The sequence below is a fragment of the Arachis hypogaea genome, chromosome 18 (genome assembly GCF_003086295.3).
Source record: "Arachis hypogaea cultivar Tifrunner chromosome 18, arahy.Tifrunner.gnm2.J5K5, whole genome shotgun sequence".
Taxonomy (NCBI): Eukaryota; Viridiplantae; Streptophyta; class Magnoliopsida; order Fabales; family Fabaceae; genus Arachis; species Arachis hypogaea.
In genome coordinates, this window is record NC_092053.1 from 134,785,023 (window position 1) to 134,805,355 (window position 20,333).

Sequence of the window (20,333 nt, forward strand, 5' to 3'; positions counted from 1 at the left end):
CTTTCTTCTTTTTTCTTAACTCAACAACATGGCCAACAGCCAACCGCCCTAACTCACCACCGTAGATCCAAAAGTGGTTTCAACCCACATTCCAGAACCTTCCACAGCCTCCGCCCTAACGTCCCCCTCCTCCGCCCTCTCAGCCTCTCTCAATCACGAATACGCACTCTCTCTCATCCCCTCCGCCGCCACCTCCACCGACGGCGCAACTACTGCTCTCATCGACGCCGCCGCGGACATCCGCCTCTCCTACCCTCTCCTCCTCGCCGCATAAAATCTCTCCCTCCAATCCTTCACACCAAAAAAGGACACGTGGCACTCATCACCCCTCCTTCCGTACACGTTCCCGTTCTCTATTTTTCCCTCTTATCCCTCGGAATCGTTATTTCTCCCGCCAACCCTCTCAGCTCCCCGGCCGAGTTAACTCACCTCATCCAACTCGTGAACCCTGAAATCGCCTTCACAACTTCCAAAACTGCCGCTAAAATCCCCAAACTACCCCTCGGCCCCATCCTCCTCGACTCGCCGGAGTTCCTCTCCATGCTCGAGAACAACGAGTCAGTAACTAGCGAACTCGAACGAGTCGAGGTGAGTCAGTCAGAGCCAGCAGCGATTCTCTTCTCTTCCGGAACCACGGGAAGAGTGAAAGGGGTTCTCCTCACACACGGGAACCTCATCGCTCTAATTGGAGGGTTCTGCCACCTGAAACACATGACGGAGGCGCCAGAAGAGTCCCGGCGGAAGGAGACTGGGTGGCCTGGGCGGTGCCGTTGTTCCCCGTGTTCGGTTTATGGCTGATGCAGAGGCTAGCGATGGGTGAAACGTGGTTCTATGGGAGGTTCGATTGCAGGGATGCTGAGGGGGTGGAGAATACCAGGTGAAATTCTGCCAGTGTCGCCGCGCTGGTGGTGGGCTGAAAGTGAGGTGGCAGAAGTATGGATCTGAGCGTTGCGGTTGTTTAGGGTCCGGTGGGCTCCTGGGAAGAGGTGGCGGTAGAGTTCGTGCTAGTTCCAACGTGGAAATTGTGGAGGTAAGGGTTACACACTTTTGGCTCTTTTATTTTATTTAATTATTTGTTTTTTCCAAAATATCTCTATCATGCTCATAGTTTAATTAAATTATGAATTTAATTTTGATATATTTTTAGTATACAAATAATTTTATACGTATATATATATACTTTTTTTTAACCAAAATATGAAGACTCGAACCCGCGACCTCTTAAATAGTATGTGAGTTTATGTATTTGCAGCTATTCTCCATTGACATATCATGACGTAATTAGATAAGCGTTCTAAACAGAATGCATGTAATTATATAATTGTATAAATATTTTTTCCAGTAATATTCAAAACTTAAATTTAGTGTCTGATTACTATTTTTAATAATATTTAATATATGAAAATTGAAAAAAAAAATCTTCTTATTTTCTAATTAATGTTTTTAGATATTTGTTACTCATAATGTATAATTTTAAATTTTTAATATAGATAAGAACAAACAGAAAAGTTATTACTATAATCATCTCGGTTTTCATTTGAAGCTTCGCATTAAATGTATGATGATTAATCGTTATATTATTACTATCGTTTTGATCAAAATAATTTACTGCTTCATAAAGAAATCAACAAAAAAAAAACGAATGATATATCTTGCAACTCTAATATTATAAGATTCTGGACAAAAAAAACCTTCAAAAGCTTTAATTATTTTGAACATAGTGATTTTATAGAAACACTGAAACAATTATAAGTGAGAAAGTATAGGGCGGAGTCAATGGCCTAAAGCGTACAATGTGTATAACTGGAGGTTAAACAAAGTATTAGAGATATGACCATTAGTGTTACATTGTCTCATGAATTAACGCTTTTGGGATGAATGGTTTCATGATAATGTATTAGAGTTTCTAGATCTGAAAGGTCAAGAGTTCGATTTTTGGTAAATCCCAAATCTTGGGATGAGTGGTTTTATGACATGCAGTATGTTTTTTATCCCTGGTATTCGCAATATGTTTTATAAATACATGTATAACATATACAATACACATTGAAAATAAATTAAAACCACATATGTATTTATACCACAAAATATATTGGTGGCTGATTTTAGTGTACAAGTATTTTTCTTTTTTTTAATGTACAATAAGAGGCTAGCACATGAAAAAGTGGTAATTGTTAGGTGTGATTTTTATTGTTTACTTTACAATTACGAAAAATCATATATATAAGTAATATCATATTCTATAGTTAATATATTAATATGCGATGCGTGTTGATAGATTATATTTGTAAGTTAATTGACAGATTAGAAAATTCGTTAAGAAACCAATGGGTTGACATGACAATATCTTTTTTTTCAAGTTATATGTGTTTGCTTGTGGTTGAAGGTGGTGGGGGTTATATTTTTTCTTATATTGTGACAGACGTATTAGCCTAGGACACTAGGTGTGGTAATGGCCTCCCTATTTTGCATGTGTGCTGATGAATTCTAGCTGACGTGCATGAGTATGACACCTGATTGTGTAGTTTTTGATTTTTTTTTTTCTTATAGCAAACTATATTAACTAACTATACCTACTAAGACTTTATGCCTTTATGGTTATAATAAAATAATAATAATAATCAGAAGAAGGTCACAGGTGTCGGCGTTGATCTAATCCAAATGCTCTTGTAGCTTGCAAATGTGAAATAATAAGCATTATTTTAGTTTTCAATTAGAAAAAAAGATTCTTTAACTTAGTTGAAAAGCCAAAAAAGACTATAAATTATGGGAAAATGTAATGTGTGTATATATATAATATATTCTCTTACCCGATGACAGAAATTTATTTTTGTTTATATCACAAATTAGCTATGATCATACATTTAATTTATTTACTTTTTTTTTATATTTTTTAAGGTATTCTACATCAGTATAAGAGTTGATTAGAAAAGTACTTAAGATGGATTATTTTCCGGGTACAGACGTAAAGGTGTATATGCTTTTGATAACTAGGATCCAAAAAGCAAAAACTCTATTTCTTTCCACCCGAAAAGTGATGCAAAGTTGTGTAAGTTTATTACTTTAAGGGTATGGTTAAATGCAGTTTTAACTATTTTTAGAAGTACTTAAAAAGAAATAGAAAAATTATAGAGAATTAGAGTTATTATTTGTTAATCTTTTATTGTAATTATTTTTTTTAAAAAGTTTAGATATACAAATTAAAGTTTATTATTTAAAATTTTTTATTTAGATTTAAAATTAAAAAATAGTTAATATTAATTGAAAAATTAACTTCTTAATTGAATTTAAAGAAAAATTTTATTATAAGTTATTAAAAATATCATTTCTTTCTACATTTTTATACATTGAATATATTAAAAAATTTTAAAAATTATTATTTATACTATTAAAATATATTTTAAAGACACAAGATAGTTAAATTTTTATCCATGAAATCACTCTTTGCTTTCAACAATTTTAAAAATAATTTAGAGATATATATTTGTACATAATTTTTATCATAAAAATTACAAATATACATGTATGTGTATGTGTGTTATTTTAATAGTCTATTATAATATATTAAAATAAATTTTATTATTTTTCTATTACCAAGGTTTTAAAGTTCCGAGAAAGTATTAAACTTCTTACACACATATTAGCTGCATGCTCGTATAAATATCGTCAGCATTAGTTTATCAAGTGCTTGGCTTTTTTCATAATTTTAAGTATATTAATACTTGCTGAAGGATTCGAGTGTATCAGATACAGCGGTGTTTTAATTAAATACTATTAAAAAAAAAATAAATTATTAAATAATTAAGATATTATTTATAATACTTTTAAACTTTAATATTTATTATTTAGTCTCCGGTCCTCTATTTCAATTTTTTTGGATTGTCCATTGCTAGAATTAGGACTAGAAGTGAGCTGAATCATACCAAATTCAAGTTCGACTCACGATTCAACTCATTAATAATCGAACCTATTTATAAAGCTCAAGCTCGATTTACCAAAAAACTCATGAACTGATTCGATTTCACAAGTTGACTCAAATAACATGAATATAACCTATAATTCTATATAAATATTAAAATAAATTATAATTTATTATAAAGTATTAATTATCTATATTGTCTATCGATTAATAATCATTTTTGTCTTGTATCACAATTATATATAAAATTTATATATGTATTTCAGTATTTGTGTAAAATTAATATTATAATTATAATATAATATGAAATATATAATATATATTATAGAAATAATCATAATAACTTTTATATATATATATATATATATATATATATATATATATATTACGAATTAATATGATAAGTCTACCTAAATTCAGACTCAATTCATTAATATATAAGCTCAAATTTAGACTCAAGCTTAGTTCCAAACTCATAAACCTTATCAAATTATTAACAAGTCTAGCTTGCTTGACTCTAATTAGAATATATAAATAAGCATTAAAAAGGTACTAATATAGTAATAAGCATGCTTAAAGATGTCTCACAATTTCGTACTTTCATTATTGCACTACACTTGCTTTTCAAGTTGAGTATAACACGCCAACTTAATGGAACAAATATTTTAATTAAAGGGGGTTTTGATTGTTTAGCATTAATCATTGACTTTTGTTCCATAAATAAAATTAAAAAAAGCAATGACTTTAGTTACATTTGTTGTCATGGTCTTCCTTGTAGTATCCCATTTATCTGGATATATTTTAAAAAAATATATATCTTTTTTCTCATGCATTATGTCAGGATACATTTACTTCATAGATTTTGGTGTGATGTGAATTTTCTATACTAATATCTAAGCTTTTATTTGTCAGCCATGGAATGATTTGAAGGTTGATCAACATTCATATTTCTATCTATGTAACTGCATAATGATATTTCTTAAATTGGACTAGAAAGCATTGTCAACTTGCTAACTTACTTTTTCAGTTTTTTTTTTTTTTATTTCTTGTTAATTACAGTTTTGATTTAGTGTTAGTTACTGGGAATAGATTCTGCCAACTGAAAAATCCACTTGATCATTTTCACCGTTGATTCATTCTTTTTTATCTAGTTATTTTCATCATGTAGGGGTATGGTCTAACTGAAAGTTCAGGAGGAGCAGCAAGGATGATAGGAACTGATGAGGCGAAACGACATGGTTCTGTTGGTCGATTAGCTGAGCAAATGGAGGCTAAGATAGTTGATCCTATCACCGGCGAATCGTTGCCTCCAGGCCGCCGAGGAGAGCTATGGTTGCGTGGACCAACAATCATGAAAGGTTATGTGGGAGATGAAGATGCCACTGCTCAAACATTAGATTCAGAGGGATGGTTGAAGACTGGTGATCTTTGTTATTTTGATTCTGATGGTTATCTCTACATTGTGGATAGACTCAAGGAATTGATCAAATACAAAGCTTATCAGGTTATGTATTTTAGTGTTATTTTTCCATTGTTGAATAACAAATTCACCTTTTTTCCCTATACTTTCTCATTATTTATATATACTGAGTTGATTTCTCAAATGAAAATGCAGGTTCCCCCTGCTGAATTGGAAAATATACTTCATAACAATCCTGAAATTGCTGATGCTGCTGTAGTACCGTATGTATCAATCTAGTGATCTCAAAAGAACATTTGAGGTCTAAAATTTTCCTACAAAAATGATATATGCATACTAAAAATCAACTACCAAATCAGTCACTATTTATATGTCTGACTTGTGGATATGGCAACTCAACGAATTGTCTATGCTTAGCTTAATGATATGCATGAATTGTTCTTACAAGAAGGTTTCTTATTTGAGGTCTAAAATTTTCCTACAAAAATGATATATGCATACTAAAAATCAACTACCAAATAAGTCACTATTTATATGTCTGACTTGTGGATATGGCAACTCAACGAATTGTCTATGCTTAGCTTAATGATATGCATGAATTGTTTTTACAAGAAGGTTTCTTATCTTTTGAGGACAGGTATCCTGATGAAGAAGCAGGGCAAATTCCAATGGCATTTGTTGTAAGAAAGCCAGGAAGCAGCATCAATGCAGCTGAGGTCATGGAGTTTGTGGCAAAGCAGGTAAATATATACATGCTTCATAAACATTTTGTCATGAAAAGAAGACAGATTTGAATGAATGATCCTTTTAAGTATTGTTATTTATATAGGTTTCACCATACAAGAAGATACGGCGTGTTTCTTTTATTAACTCTATACCAAATCTCCGGCTGGTAAAATTTTGAGAAGACAATTGGTTGATCTTGCTCTAACAAGTGGTTCTTCCAAGTTGTGATTAGCATTTGGGTGGAGATTAGAGAACACCAAATATTCTTCATATCAATTATCTTCCTTGCTTACCATATTTCTTTTTGGTCACCCTTAATATATACTTGTTCTATTATTTTCTTTATCTATTATTGTCATTTTTTTGTTCTATCATATGTATATATAATACAATACATTTATCATAGAGCGACTGTAATAAACTAATAATCTAATAGATGAGAAACAGAACGAAGGGCAAGTTTATTGATTATGGGTTCTGGTCCATTATGTCTAAAATGAGCCCAATAATTATGTGCTTATTGGATACGTTATATTTATATAAATCATTAGATTTAATTAGATGAAAATCAAAGGCTAATATGAAAGAAGAGTATTGATGGACTCTAATAAATACAGAATATCCTAGTACATAAATAAATGTTTTAAATGGCAATACTTTAATACGCAATACTTTAAATGGCAACAGAATCTTTTATTCTTAAATAATTAAATATAAAATATATAAATACAAAAATATGAGTATTTTTTATTCAATAAAATTAATTATTATATAATAAATTTTTATAATATTAAAAAATTATATTAAAATAAAATTTTAAACTGTAACATAAAAATATAAAATAATTAAAATTTTATTTTATATTACTTGATAAATAGTTAGATTATTATATTCAAAAATTTATTAATTAACTAATTTTGTTAAAGATATTATTATATAAAATAATTTTTCATCAAAATATTTTGAAAATATAATTTATTTAAAATATTATATATAATACTTGAAAATATTAACCTTTTTCATTTTTTTCAATTTTTTTTAGAAAAATGAAATAAAAATAATATAATTCTAAATACATGCCTATCACATTATATATTTATTTATATTAGTAAGACTTAAACTAATTAAACTTACGTAATTAAAAATATAAAATATATAAATACAAAAAAATAAATATTTTTTATTTATTAAAATTAACATTTAAAGTTTCATATATATAATATTTAAAATTATATATTTATAATAAGATCATTTTTTATTTTTATTATTTTCAAGTATTTTTTTATTATTTTAGTTAAATTTTTTATTCTCTAACTCGATTATATATATATATATATGAAAAATCAGTGTAAATGTCATATTTCCGAAATACTTTTATTTTTTTTTTGTATTTATATGTTTTATATTTTTAATTACGTAAGCTTGATTAGTTTAGATCTTACTAATATAAGTAGATATGTAATATGATAGACATGTTTTAGAATTATATTATTTATTATGTTTTTAAAAAAATGAAAAAAATAAAAAGGTTAATATTTTCATGTATTATATATAATATTTTAAATAAATTATATTTTTAAAAATATTTTGATGAAAAATTATATTATATAAAAATATCTTTAATAAATTAGTTAGTTAATAAATTTTGAATATAATAATCTAATTATTTGTCAAATAATATAAAATAAAATTTTAATTATTTTATATTTTTATGTTACAGTTTAAAATTTTATTTTAATATAATTTTTTAATATCATAAAAATTTTTTGCATAATAATTAATCTTATTAAATAAAGAATACTCATATTTTTATATTTATATGTTTTATATTTAATTATTTGAGAATAAAAGATTCTGTTACCCTTTAAAGTATTGTGTATTAAAGTATTGTCATTTAAAGCATTTATTTATATACTAAGATATTCTGTATTTATTAGAGTCCATCAATGCTCTTCTTTCATATTTGCCTTTGATTTTCATCTAATCATATTTAATGGTCTACATAAATATGGCACATCCAATAAACACATAATTGTTGTGCTCGTTTTAGAGATACCCCATTTTATGCCGTTTCGTTCTTCCCAGTGTCAGAAATTTGATTACGGATTAGATTTTAGAATTCTGGTCGTCGAATAAATAAATAGATTCTCTCCATTTTTTTAAATTTTTCATAAAATATGATCTCTTATCATTTAATATTTTTTTTAGGTGAATTCTATCCAACCCCTCTAAAATAACATGTAAGTTACCCTTCATAATGTGTCACATTTTAATTGGTCATTACTTAACTATAGTTGGGTTATTTTGTAATTTATTATTTGAGATAGGTAATTGTATAATTTCTTAAAATATTAAAATTCTATCCCATTAATTGAATCACGTTCTCACGCAATCTCTTTCTACAGTGCATCATTCCTTAACGAGTCGTTGAATTTCCATGGCTTGTAACTTCTTCGTTCTTCCCAGTATAGTCAGCACCGACTTCCAGTATAGTTAGCACCGACTTCATTGCTATCTCATGTCCTCTCACTCAATCTCTTTTTTTTTTTTTTTACCATGGATCATTCCTTACCAATATAATTAATGGTTAGTTTGGTTATTAAATTTTTTTCATTAAAAATAATATATGGAATATATATTCATATGTAAAATATAATATAATATAATAAAATAAATCTATTAAGAGTACTTAAAAGTATAATTAAAATCAGGAATATACAAATATAATAATAAAATTTGTACTCTAAACAAGTAAACATATCTTTTATCATACATAAATTATTTAAAAAAATATAAATTGTTAAAATTAATAACACAAATTTAAAATGATAAAATTCAACTTTCTTACAAGTAATTTTTATAGTATTTTTATTCTTTTAATTTTTAATTTATTAATATTTTATTATTTAATTAATGATTAAACAAATTATTTTCATGAGAAATATTTTTTGTATAATCTTAAAGAAGAGACCAATATACCAATTTAAAAATTAATGTAAAAATGATATTTTAAATAAAAAATAATTAATATTAAAATTTTTAAATACAAAAGCAAATTATATAGATATTCAGGATATAAATATAAAATACATGTTTAAAATAAATAAAGGAGACAAAATAATTATTTATTTCTCATGAGTACTTCCATTTTATCTGTTTTATTTATTTTATGCATATATTTTATATTTATCTTTTAAATATTTATACAAATTATTTTTATATTTAAAAATTTTAATATTAAATATTTTTTATTTAAAATTTCATTTTTACTTTATTTTTTAAACTAATATATTGGTCTCTTCTATAAGATAATACAAAACATAATTTTTTATAAAAATAATTTGTTTAATCATTAATTAAATAATAAAGTACTAATAAATTGTAAATTAAAAGAATAAAAATATTATAACAAATACAGTAAAAAATTGGATTTTATTATTTTAAATTTGTATTATTAATTTTAATAATATATTTATTTTTTAAATAATTTATGTATGATAAAAAATATGTTTACTTGTTTAGAGTACAAATTTTATTATTATATTTATATATTCATGATTTTAATTATACTTTTAAGTATTTTAAATAGATTTATTTTATTATATTATATTTTAAATATGAATATATATTCCATCTTGTAATTAAATAAATATATATTTTTTTAATAAAAAAATTTAATAACCGAACTAACCATTAATGATGTTGACGTTGGTAAAGAGTGATTCATGGCAAAAAAAAAAAAAAAAAAAAAAAAAAAAAAAAAAAGGGGGATTGAGTGAGAGGACAAGAGATAGCAATGAAGTCCGCGTTGGCTATACTGGGAAGAACACGGAAGTTACGAGCCATGGGAATTCAACGACCAGTTAAGAAATGATGCACTGTAGAAAGAGATTGCATGAGAACGTGCTTCAATTAATGGGGTAGAATTTTAATATTTTAAGAAATTATATAATTACCCATCTCAAATAATAAATTACAAAATAACCCAACTATAGTTAAGTAGTGACCAATTAAAATGTGACACATCATGAAGGGTAACTTACATGTTATTTTAGAGGGGTTGGGTAGAATTCACTTTTTTTTATTCTATTTAAAGAGTATATGGTAAGATATTATATTTTATAAAAAAATTAAGAAAAAAAAAATTAAAAGAACCAATTTCCGTTGAATAATATGACATGTTATGTTTTGTTAATGATATATAATAAGTTGTTATCATTCAAATATTTAAATTCAATATTTGAGTTTATTTGGTTAGTTTTAGGAGTAGGTTTAGGTTTTTACGTTTATCATTTGTTATTCAATCAATTATGATCATAATCATTTTTGTTAAAGTTATATATAAGTATACGGAAATGTTTGGTAACCAAAGAAAATCAGCCAAAAATAGCCATAACTTATCTTATTTAACATTCATTAATTGTTGTAACAATTAATTAATGCTAAATAAAGCAAGTTCTGGCTGTTTTTTTTTTTTTTTTGTCTACCTAACATTATCCGTAAGTATAATATCTATAATTAATTAGTTCTAGCTTCACTCTTTCACATAAATAACATATCATATTTATCATCTCTCTAATTCACCAATACACACACAAGGAGAAAAAAAATCTTTAACAATTCAATTTATTTTTATTCATACGGAGAGTTGATTAAAATACATGGAATTTAAGTTTTTATATATCTAAAGACATACTTAATTACTAAAAAAGGTTATTATTGGCCATAAATAACTAAGCATGAGTTGTAACGGAGGTGATGAAATTTGTAAAAAGTTTAACTTGTTACGCTAATTATTTTAATAAGTTTGATGACTATATAATATATATTTAGCTACTATTGTTGACTATTTTTAACTTTATCAAATTTTGCGACTCTTATTTGACTGCTAAATTGTAAGCACTTCTAGCATTGTAAGCAATTTGTAATATTTTTTAATCCTATACGATTTTGTAAAAAATATCATTAGTTGTCACTTAATCATCATTATCTAAGTTGTGTTTTGACTTTTAATCTCGACAGCCAGAATTCTTAGTTCGTCTAGTATGATGGTGATTATGCAAGTTGATTTATATATTAATACCAACACTGTGACTGATTTATCTATATATGAGAAGTTCGGATGTAATTCTTATTTGAATTCATCAAGTCTTTCATTCAAAATGTTGTCTTTTAAAAGAAATTTTACAGCCTCTTTCAATGGTGAATGGTCCCTGCTCAAGTACGGAGGATATTTGATAAGAGTTTCAACCATGCTATTAATGGATCTATAGATTTTATTGACTTTAATGGAGACACTCTAACGCCACTTCTAATGATTCCTCCGAGACACGCACATCTCTGGAAGAGAAATTTCTCTATTAAAATTTAAAACCATTAAGTTGATGGGTAAAATTGGCTCTTGCCAAGCATCTCTCTCTACTTTGCGGGAGGATCATTGGAAGAGGCATTAGATTTTGTGATGTAATTCATAGATATGGAGTAATTATCCAAATCAGTCTAAGGATTTTAGATTGGATATTTTAATCTCCAAAAAAAATTAATACACAGATCAATCCCAAAGTTTTTACTCCGGCAAACAAATCAGTTCCAGTTATTTTTTGGCAGAGTAATTATCCAAATCAGTCTCCAAAGATTTTAAAAACGGACATTTTAGTCCCCAAGAAAAACTAATGTACAAATTAATTCCCAACGTTTCTCTCTGTTAGACATAATAGTCTTCCGTCAAAAAATAAAATAAAATAAAATTATTATTATTATTATTAATTGCACAATAATATTGTACTATATTTTTTGTATTTTTTAGACAAAAATAATGATAAATTTATTCATTAAATTCTTATATATATATATAGTCACTCAATAATAATAATAAAATTATTAGAGATTATTTTACAAAAAATTTAAGGTTAAAATCATTTGATATTTTTGTATTTAATATAATTAAAAGATGTCCTATGTAAAAAACAAATATATGTTTGTATTAAAAAATATGTATTTAAAGAAAATATTGTAATTTGTATTTATATTAAATACATATTTTTTTTAATACAAACATATTTTTTAAAATAGTACATCTTTTGATTATATTAAATAAAAAAATATCAAATGATTTTAACCTTGAATTTCTTGTAAAATAATCTCTAATAATTTTTTTTTATTATTATTATTAATTACATAATAATATTATACCATAATTTTTTGTATTTTCTAGATAAAAATAATGATAAATTTATTCATTAGATTCTTATTTATATAATAATAATAATAATAATAATAATAATAATAATAATAATAATATAATAATAATAATATATCATTATTTTTGTCTAAAAAATATAAAAAATATAGTATAATATTATTGTGCAATTAATAATAATAATAATTATTTTATTTTATTTTATTTTTGGAAGAAAGACTATTATGTCTAATAGAGAGAAACGTTGGGGATTGATTTGTACATTAGTTTTTGTTGGGAACTAAAATGTCCGTTTTTAAAATCTTTGGGGACTGATCTGGGTAATTATTCTGCCGAAAAATGAACTGAGGACTGATTTGTCTACCGGAGTAAAATGTTAGGGATTGATCTGTGTATTAATTTTTCTTAGGGACTAAAATGTTTGATTCTAAAATCTTTGGGGGACTGATTTGGATAATTACTCCAAAAAATTTCACAATATCTCAAGAGAGGTCCAACCAATTTTTATTGGGCTGATCCCAAAGCCCACCAAACTAAAAAAACATAAATAAGACGATAACCCTTACTCTAATTTAAAATTATTTTTCACCCGTTTCACCAACTCCTTTTTTTGAACCTCCCAGCCACGGCGACCCGTCGCTGACCTCCCTCCATGCCGTTTCAAACACAATTTGCATGAGTACTGCTAGGGAGCCAATGGTCTAAGCGTACAATATGTACAATGAGCTAAATTTTTGGTCCATGAATAAAATGAACATCACTCATACTATCCAGATTTTGGAGTTCATCAAGGATCGAATTCTTGGTGTCTTTTGGATCTAGAACTTTAATACTATATCATGAAACCACTTATCCCAAAAGCGTATCCTAATAGAATAATATAATACTAATGGTCATATCTCTGATACTTTCTAAACTTCCATTGCACACATTATACACTTAGACCATTGGCTTCCTATACTTTTTGTTTGCATATATATCATGACCAAAAGTGAAGGGCATGATGTACCACGTAGTTTGGCAGCACAACTAATATCCGGCAATTTTATCGTGTTTGGTGTGGGATGATACCATCTTATGCTCGATTATCACGTGATAACTGTTTCTATCATGTATCCATGTGAAACTTTTATCTTAAAGGAGAATTTTGACAGAAACTGTGGAGCTTGTGGATAACCAAATTTATTTAGTGGTACCCAATCCCCTTGGATGGATAACCTCGCACATTATATAACACGAGTGCTTTAGCAACCTTCACCATCTTTAATTTTATTTATATAAAATTATAAAAATAACCATTTATGATTTTATTTTATAGCTACGTTCTAAGTTTCTAGAACATTGAATATTTTAAGAATATTTGCCATTTTGTAACCTTTGATGAATTATCTAAAACTACTAAAGAATCTACACCATACACGAGACACATAATCGAGTTTTGACCGTTTGTTCGCAGGTTGGAAATTTAAACCTTGTCAAATAATAACTTTTGAAGTATTAGAGGACAACAAATTTCGTACTTCGTAAATTGTAATCATCAATTAATTATTATTAGTATTAATTATTATTAGTATTTTTAATAATGTAAAATTACTTCTAATAACATAAAATTACTTACTTTCATTTAACCATACTAACCAAATTAACCAAATTTTAATAAAATAGATGACCCCATAAACTTTCTCATAAGTCATAACTTTTTACTCCGTTAATTTTTTTTAAATAATTTGAAAATTTATTAGTTAAGTCCATCCCATGCACTTCGTTTTTAATTTAAACCTTTTCTCCTCAAGTAAAACAGTTTAAACGTAAAATTTTCCTTCCATTTATTTTTACCAAGGGGAAGACTCGTGCAAAATTGTTTTCTTGTAAAGTTTTAGCGTAAAGTTGAGAATTGAAAATTATTAAATAATTATTTAATCAAACTTAACAGTTTTCAAGTATCAACTTTACATGAATATCAACTTTACATGAAAACTACAGGTGAATTTCTACTTTTTACTGTATCTACAAAGACTTGGTTTTGTACAACATAGTCACATGTCAAATGTCAACCATAGATGGTAGTTAGGCAAAAAGAGAAATGTGTCAAAAATAAGTGTGGTTACAATGGGACTGCTTGTGCTGACAGCTAACTCTTCATCTCATGAAAGAGAGAAGATAAATCCGGCAAGAAATATCAATGGAAATTAAACACAAAAAAAAGGGGGTTGGACTTGCCTCATAATGGTTAGAGAACAGAATTGCTGTTTTATGCCAGGTCATTTTCTTTGAAAAAGAAAACAATTATACACTAGATGAATTTAAAAATCTTCATCGGGTAATAAATCTTTATACAACAAAACTATGCGTGTCTGCTAGCCACAATACATGTCAAGCATATTCTAGAGAATGCAAAAACTTGTTTTATACTTTGATACGAACACAGAAAAAAATAAATAAATATTTGCAAGGGACTTCTACACAGAATTGTAAGAACTAGAAAAATGGAGTAAATCGAAAGCCATCATCAGAGACGGACAAAGTCTCAACCTGTTTGCTTCCTTTTGCTTCAGCCACTAAATCCTCTTCATCTTCCTCCTTTCCTAGTTAAAATAATAGTCTAAAGCTAAAACAAAAGCAAACGAAGTTAATCATTAGATTAACCATTTCAGTTTGGAATGTGTGTAAACCTGCATGTTTACTTGTACGAGAATGGCTGCCGAGAAACCCATACAAGTCCACTGTTTTGTTGGCTCATGCAACATCAAACTTCCCTCAACCAGACTCTGCATGCTTAGTTTTGATCTATACAAGGCTCAATATCAAAATACTTTATCATGGTCAAACACAACAATAAACTACCTGGGGGCAAATGATGCCATGACAGTTTACTTGTGTCTGCAGAGAATAACGTCCAAAAAAAAATGAAGTTGAGATTTCCTTGGGATAAAAGGCGGTATTTTGCACAATATAAATTATAACAGTGACTCTCTACGAAATTTCATTACTGACCAAGTGGCCATGGAGCAAATCAGGCAAAAACCAATAGCTTCAATTAAAACCAAACTCCATACCTTGGGGAGCACTGAAAGCAATAAATACGAATCTCCACAGCCAGTAGAGCAGTACTGAAGTCTAAGCACCAAGCCATGTTACACCTCTACTAAGAATTAAGAAATGATATTGGGGAAATAAAATGAGAAAAGAAACATAGCGTCATAGCCTCCCCACATCAACCCCAAAGGCCAAAAAATAAAAAACCTCACCTTACTGAGTCAACCTTTGAAAGGTGTGCAAATAAGAACAGAGGAGATAACACAAAAAAAGAGGGGTTATGAAAATACACTTATAAATATACACGAAAACCTGGCAAATGTAGAAGCAAGCGGAGAGTCCAAGATTCAGGACGCGGAGCCAGACTACATGTATTCCATTGTGTTCATCTTGGCTCATAATTTACATATGACCAATCTAAAACAAAACCAACACAATAATATGCATGAACACTATCACACCAAAAGAAATAACAATACTTGATGTAATTAATAGTGAATCTTTTACATCACAGCACAAGACATGATAATCAAAAGGGAAAGGAATGCAAAGGTAATGAATATTACCACAAGAAGAAATTCATCATTTATTACTGAGAATCCTGAAATATATGTACATACTTTAGCAAATGCAGAATACTGAGAGATAGTGTGCTTTAAACTCCGTCAAGAGAGAAATTTGTAAAAGAGAGGGAAAAGAAAAAAAAAAAAAGAAAAACAGTTACAAAGCCACACCTTGTCAGGTGACTATGTATCAAGCAGCTGCTTCTAACGGTAAAAATCAGCACCTACTGAAGTGCAAGACACTGTCCTTGGAAATCACATCATACATCATGAGCCTTTTTTGGCAATAATGAACATAAAAATTGAATTGTTCCTGTAAAGTTCCTTTGCTTCAAGCAGAAGTACCTGTCCTAGCAACGAAAAGGGGAAATAGGCTTGAAATCAGAATTAGAAAGAGGGGCTTCATGGAACCAATCATGAAGGAGAGCATCCTTAGCTGTTATCCTCTGCAAAAGAATAGACAAAAGCACACCACCGGTATAAGTCATATCATTCAATTTCAAGTAAAACCCATCAGAACTTAATCAGTGATGATCATGTGTTACCTTTTCAGGGTCATAAGTTAGAAGCCTGCTCAACAAGTCAAATCCTGACTCTGATAGAACTGGCTGACCAGTAAAAGATGCGACTGGGAACTTCTTCCGGAGCATATTATACCTGAAATAGCAAATAGTTGGCAAATAATACCCGAGTTAAAATCAAGATGAATTATCTCATCATTTTATATAAAATCGTGACAATAGGAGGTAGTAGGGAATCTTAGTGAGAAGTAAAACCACAACAATTCAGGGAAAATAAGAGCTTACGGTTGCCTCACAAATTTTGCTTTAGACCCAGGCAATTTGGGTAATCCGGGCCAAATATTCTCATCTGGGGTACCCAGAGTTCGAAAAATCTGCAACCAAATTAATACAACCAAAAACTATTAATAGGAGAGAGAGAGCATACTTTGCAGTCAACCTATTACAGAAGCAAAGTATTATTTAAGTGAGTGTTGGTAATAAATAATAACCTGATCAAGTTGTTCAACTTCATTTTTACCCTTGAAAAGAGGCTCTCTGGCAACTAATTCAGCCATTATGCAACCCACAGACCACATGTCAATTGCTGTGGAGTATTCTTTAGAACCTAACAAAAGCTCGGGTGCTCTGCACAGAAAAGCAAGGATGTAATTCATGAGTTTCTCGCATCTGCCACTACTTTATCAATAGAGACAATTGAAAAGGCACAAATTACGTCCACTGACACACATTCAAATTCAATGAAAGCTAGAATACTTATTTCATTCCATGTACCTGTAACGTAGAGTAACCACAAGAGGCGTATACGGCTTCAGTGGGCTCCCATACTGGCGAGACAATCCAAAATCACATATTTTCAGTTCTCCTTTTTTGTTCAGCAGAATGTTTGAAGACTTCAAATCTCTGTGAAGAACCCAATTATCGTGAAGATAGTCAACACCTTGAAGAAGTTGCCACATCAACGATTTTATTTCACCTATACTAAAAGGCTGCTTCATATCATCCATCAGCCCCTTAAGGTCGTGCTCCATATACTCCATTACCATAAAAACACCGTCAAAATCATCAACTACTACTTCTTTAACATCTACAATGGACGGGTGATTAAACGACAAAAGAATGTTCATTTCCCTCAAGGATGTCAAAGGAAAGCCTTCCTTATCTATGTTCATCTTCACCTTCTTCAATGCAACTATTTCCCCGGTCTTCTTATCCTTAGCTTTGTAGACAATGCCATAAGTTCCTTCATTTATCTTCTTAATCATTTCAAACTCAAACACACTTCTGCAACTGTTGAGCATGTTTATATTCCTCTGCACCTTCCTGGAACCTCCAAGATTTTCATCAGAATCCGACACCAAACTATAAGCAGTTTTACCTTGTTCCTCATCCTCCTCCTCAATGGAATCAACAATATTATCCTCTTCAGTGTCAGTATCATCATCAGAAGAAAGGTCAAACTTACCTCTTTCACTACTCCCAGTTGATCTACTAACTTTCCCACCCGAGCTTCCTTCTAGGATCTCACCACTTTCAGTTGTTAAGCTCACTTTACCATCCTTGTCCTCATCATAAGATGCATCAACTGGTGAAAAATCAGCAGAAGCCCACCTCGACATTGCAATGTTCCATCCCTGCACCTTGTTTCCCTCGAAGCAATCCGCATCTGTATCACCATCACCTGACTGCTCTCCCGGCAGCACGAAAGACGAATCAGCCGGAGATGGAGTAGTAGGAGGCAGACCAACAACCTGGGTGACCCTGTTTTTCGAAGAAACTCTCACTTCGCTCTCTCCCATGTCCCATGCATTAGGAGAAACTTTCCTCCTCTTCTCTGCCCGAAGCAAAGCTTCACCACCATGAGAACTAGAGGCAGGTGAAGCCTCCACCATAGAAGAACCATCATTATAATATTTGCAGTCAAATTCCTTAATGGAGCCATATTTGTAAGATTCCCCCCTCTTCAAAACACCGCCTCTCCCAGCTGCCATGTGATCGAAAAATTACAAGCCCCGCTCGACAAATCAATAAGAGAATCTATCGGTCAAATTCCCTAAAAGAACCCTAATTGTTCAGCCTTCTGTCAACACAACCCTAACGAAATCCAGAAGCTAAAACCGAACCGATTCAACTATACCTTCGTCAAATTTGTTTTCGCCAACCCCAATTATTACTAATTTTGTATAGAATTGCGCAATCGAAAGAGAATCGAACCAATTTATGATTGAGGAGGAAAAAATACAAAGGGAAATTTCGAAGAAAACAGAAAAAACCAACAGGATTCGGAGAAAGAATCAAAGAGGTGGTTGGAGCTGAATCTGAATTGAAAATTCTGAAGGAAAAAAAAAAAAAAACCCTTACCGGCACCACACAGAGAAAGAGATCGAAGAGAGATTTGGTTTTGCAAACGAGCCGCCTTAGGGTTTTGATTTTCTATTCTGACTTGTATCTATCTATCTATCTTCGCGAACGAACTTAAATATTTTTTTCAAAAATATCTGTCGGAAAAAATAAAAAATATATTAATTTAATATTTTTAGACATAATAGATTTGTTTGGGTGAGTTTCTACTAATACATATTTTTTCGAGTTATCTTTTTTTTTAAATCTTATGGAAAAGTAAAAAGGAATTTATGTTTGGATATTTTATATAAAAAGATCTTTTTATTTATCAATTATGTTTGGATACAATAATATAAAAATATTTTTTTGTTTATTTATTACATAAAAAATATTTTTAAAAAAAAATCTTTTAAAACATATGTAAATTGCAACTTTTTAAAATAAAATATATTTTTTATTTTTTTAATACTTTTATTTTAATTAAAATTTTGTCAAACACACTAAAAAATAAAAAAAAATTATTAAAAAAAATTTATCAAAATAATAACACTCAAATAAACACTATATCTGTAAAACAAAATTTTTTATCAATATATTCATGTTTTAATGTTTAATGTCTATGTATATTAATAAATAGAAAAAATTTTAAATATATCAAAATACTAAAATGTTAATAATTTTAACATTAATTTTAATTAATATATATTATATATTTTTTATAATTAAAATTAATACTTAAAATTATTAGAACATCCATGTATTTAATATACTTAAAATTTTTCATACTATTACTACTTATATTTGTTTTTTATTTTAACTATCTTTTACAATTGCTTTCACACTATGGTAAATTGGCAATCATAACAAACTTTACTAATTAATTAATTAATGTCCCATATCTTGCTATACTAACTCATATGCTATTACAAATTATAATTAATTTTTAATTTTTAATTTGATGAATGTTTCTGATCACATATACACCCATCGTTCTTCTATATTTAAAATCTTAGCCGCCTTTCTTTTATTTATTTATTGTTTTTGGTCTATTTTGGATATATGGTATATAATTTTTTGTTATGGCTTTTGCTCTTCTTGGTAAACAATACTGGGCTTGTATACATCACGATTTGGAATATAAATAGAACAACTAACCCAGCAAAAGCCCATTAAATAATTCTCCAACAACTAGCACAACAAGAAAACATACTCTCAAACAAAATTCTCAGGAGTCACGTCAAACAAAAGAGTTGAAGTATACTTATATACGTGTCATATTTTATTTCGATTCCTCTATAATTTTTGCTTTAGTTTTGAGCTTTTTAAATAAATAATTTGAATATTTTACTTACGGGTACATACATTTTAGACAATGTTTACAAATTTATACTTTATTATTTATCCTATTTATAATATAAATACAATAATTAAAAATGTATTTCATTTATAACAAGATAAGACATAATTAATATAAAATATCTCAAATACAAACAGATTATTTACCGTGTAAACGAGATAAAAGTTTTAATAAAATATTTTATATTTTAAATGAGATAGGTACTATAGCGCACCTCTGTATAAAATTTATTGGCAGCATTTCTTTTAC

At 28.7% G+C, this 20,333-nt stretch overlaps 1 protein-coding gene and 2 pseudogenes across 1 annotated transcript; 2 read left to right on the forward strand and 1 right to left on the reverse strand.

Annotated features, from left to right (window-relative positions):
* The window catches only part of LOC114924044 (4-coumarate--CoA ligase-like 9), a 12,278-nt pseudogene extending 11,480 nt beyond the window's left edge, over nucleotides 1-798 (forward strand).
* A 217-nt stretch (nucleotides 799-1,015) lies between these two features.
* LOC112770627 (4-coumarate--CoA ligase-like 9) lies at nucleotides 1,016-6,536 on the forward strand (annotated as a pseudogene).
* Nucleotides 6,537-14,528: 7,992 nt separating this feature from the next.
* On the reverse strand, nucleotides 14,529-18,829 carry LOC112770975 (cyclin-dependent kinase G-1-like). The gene is made up of 6 exons (XM_025815502.2): nucleotides 18,746-18,829; nucleotides 17,159-18,368; nucleotides 16,876-17,011; nucleotides 16,670-16,758; nucleotides 16,409-16,520; nucleotides 14,529-16,309 (listed from the first exon to the last, which is right to left on the reverse strand). Exons 2-6 carry the CDS (start codon nucleotides 18,274-18,276, stop codon nucleotides 16,214-16,216), a joined length of 1,551 nt encoding a protein of 516 aa, XP_025671287.1. The 5' UTR covers nucleotides 18,277-18,368; nucleotides 18,746-18,829; the 3' UTR covers nucleotides 14,529-16,213.
* Nucleotides 18,830-20,333: the final 1,504 nt, after the last annotated feature.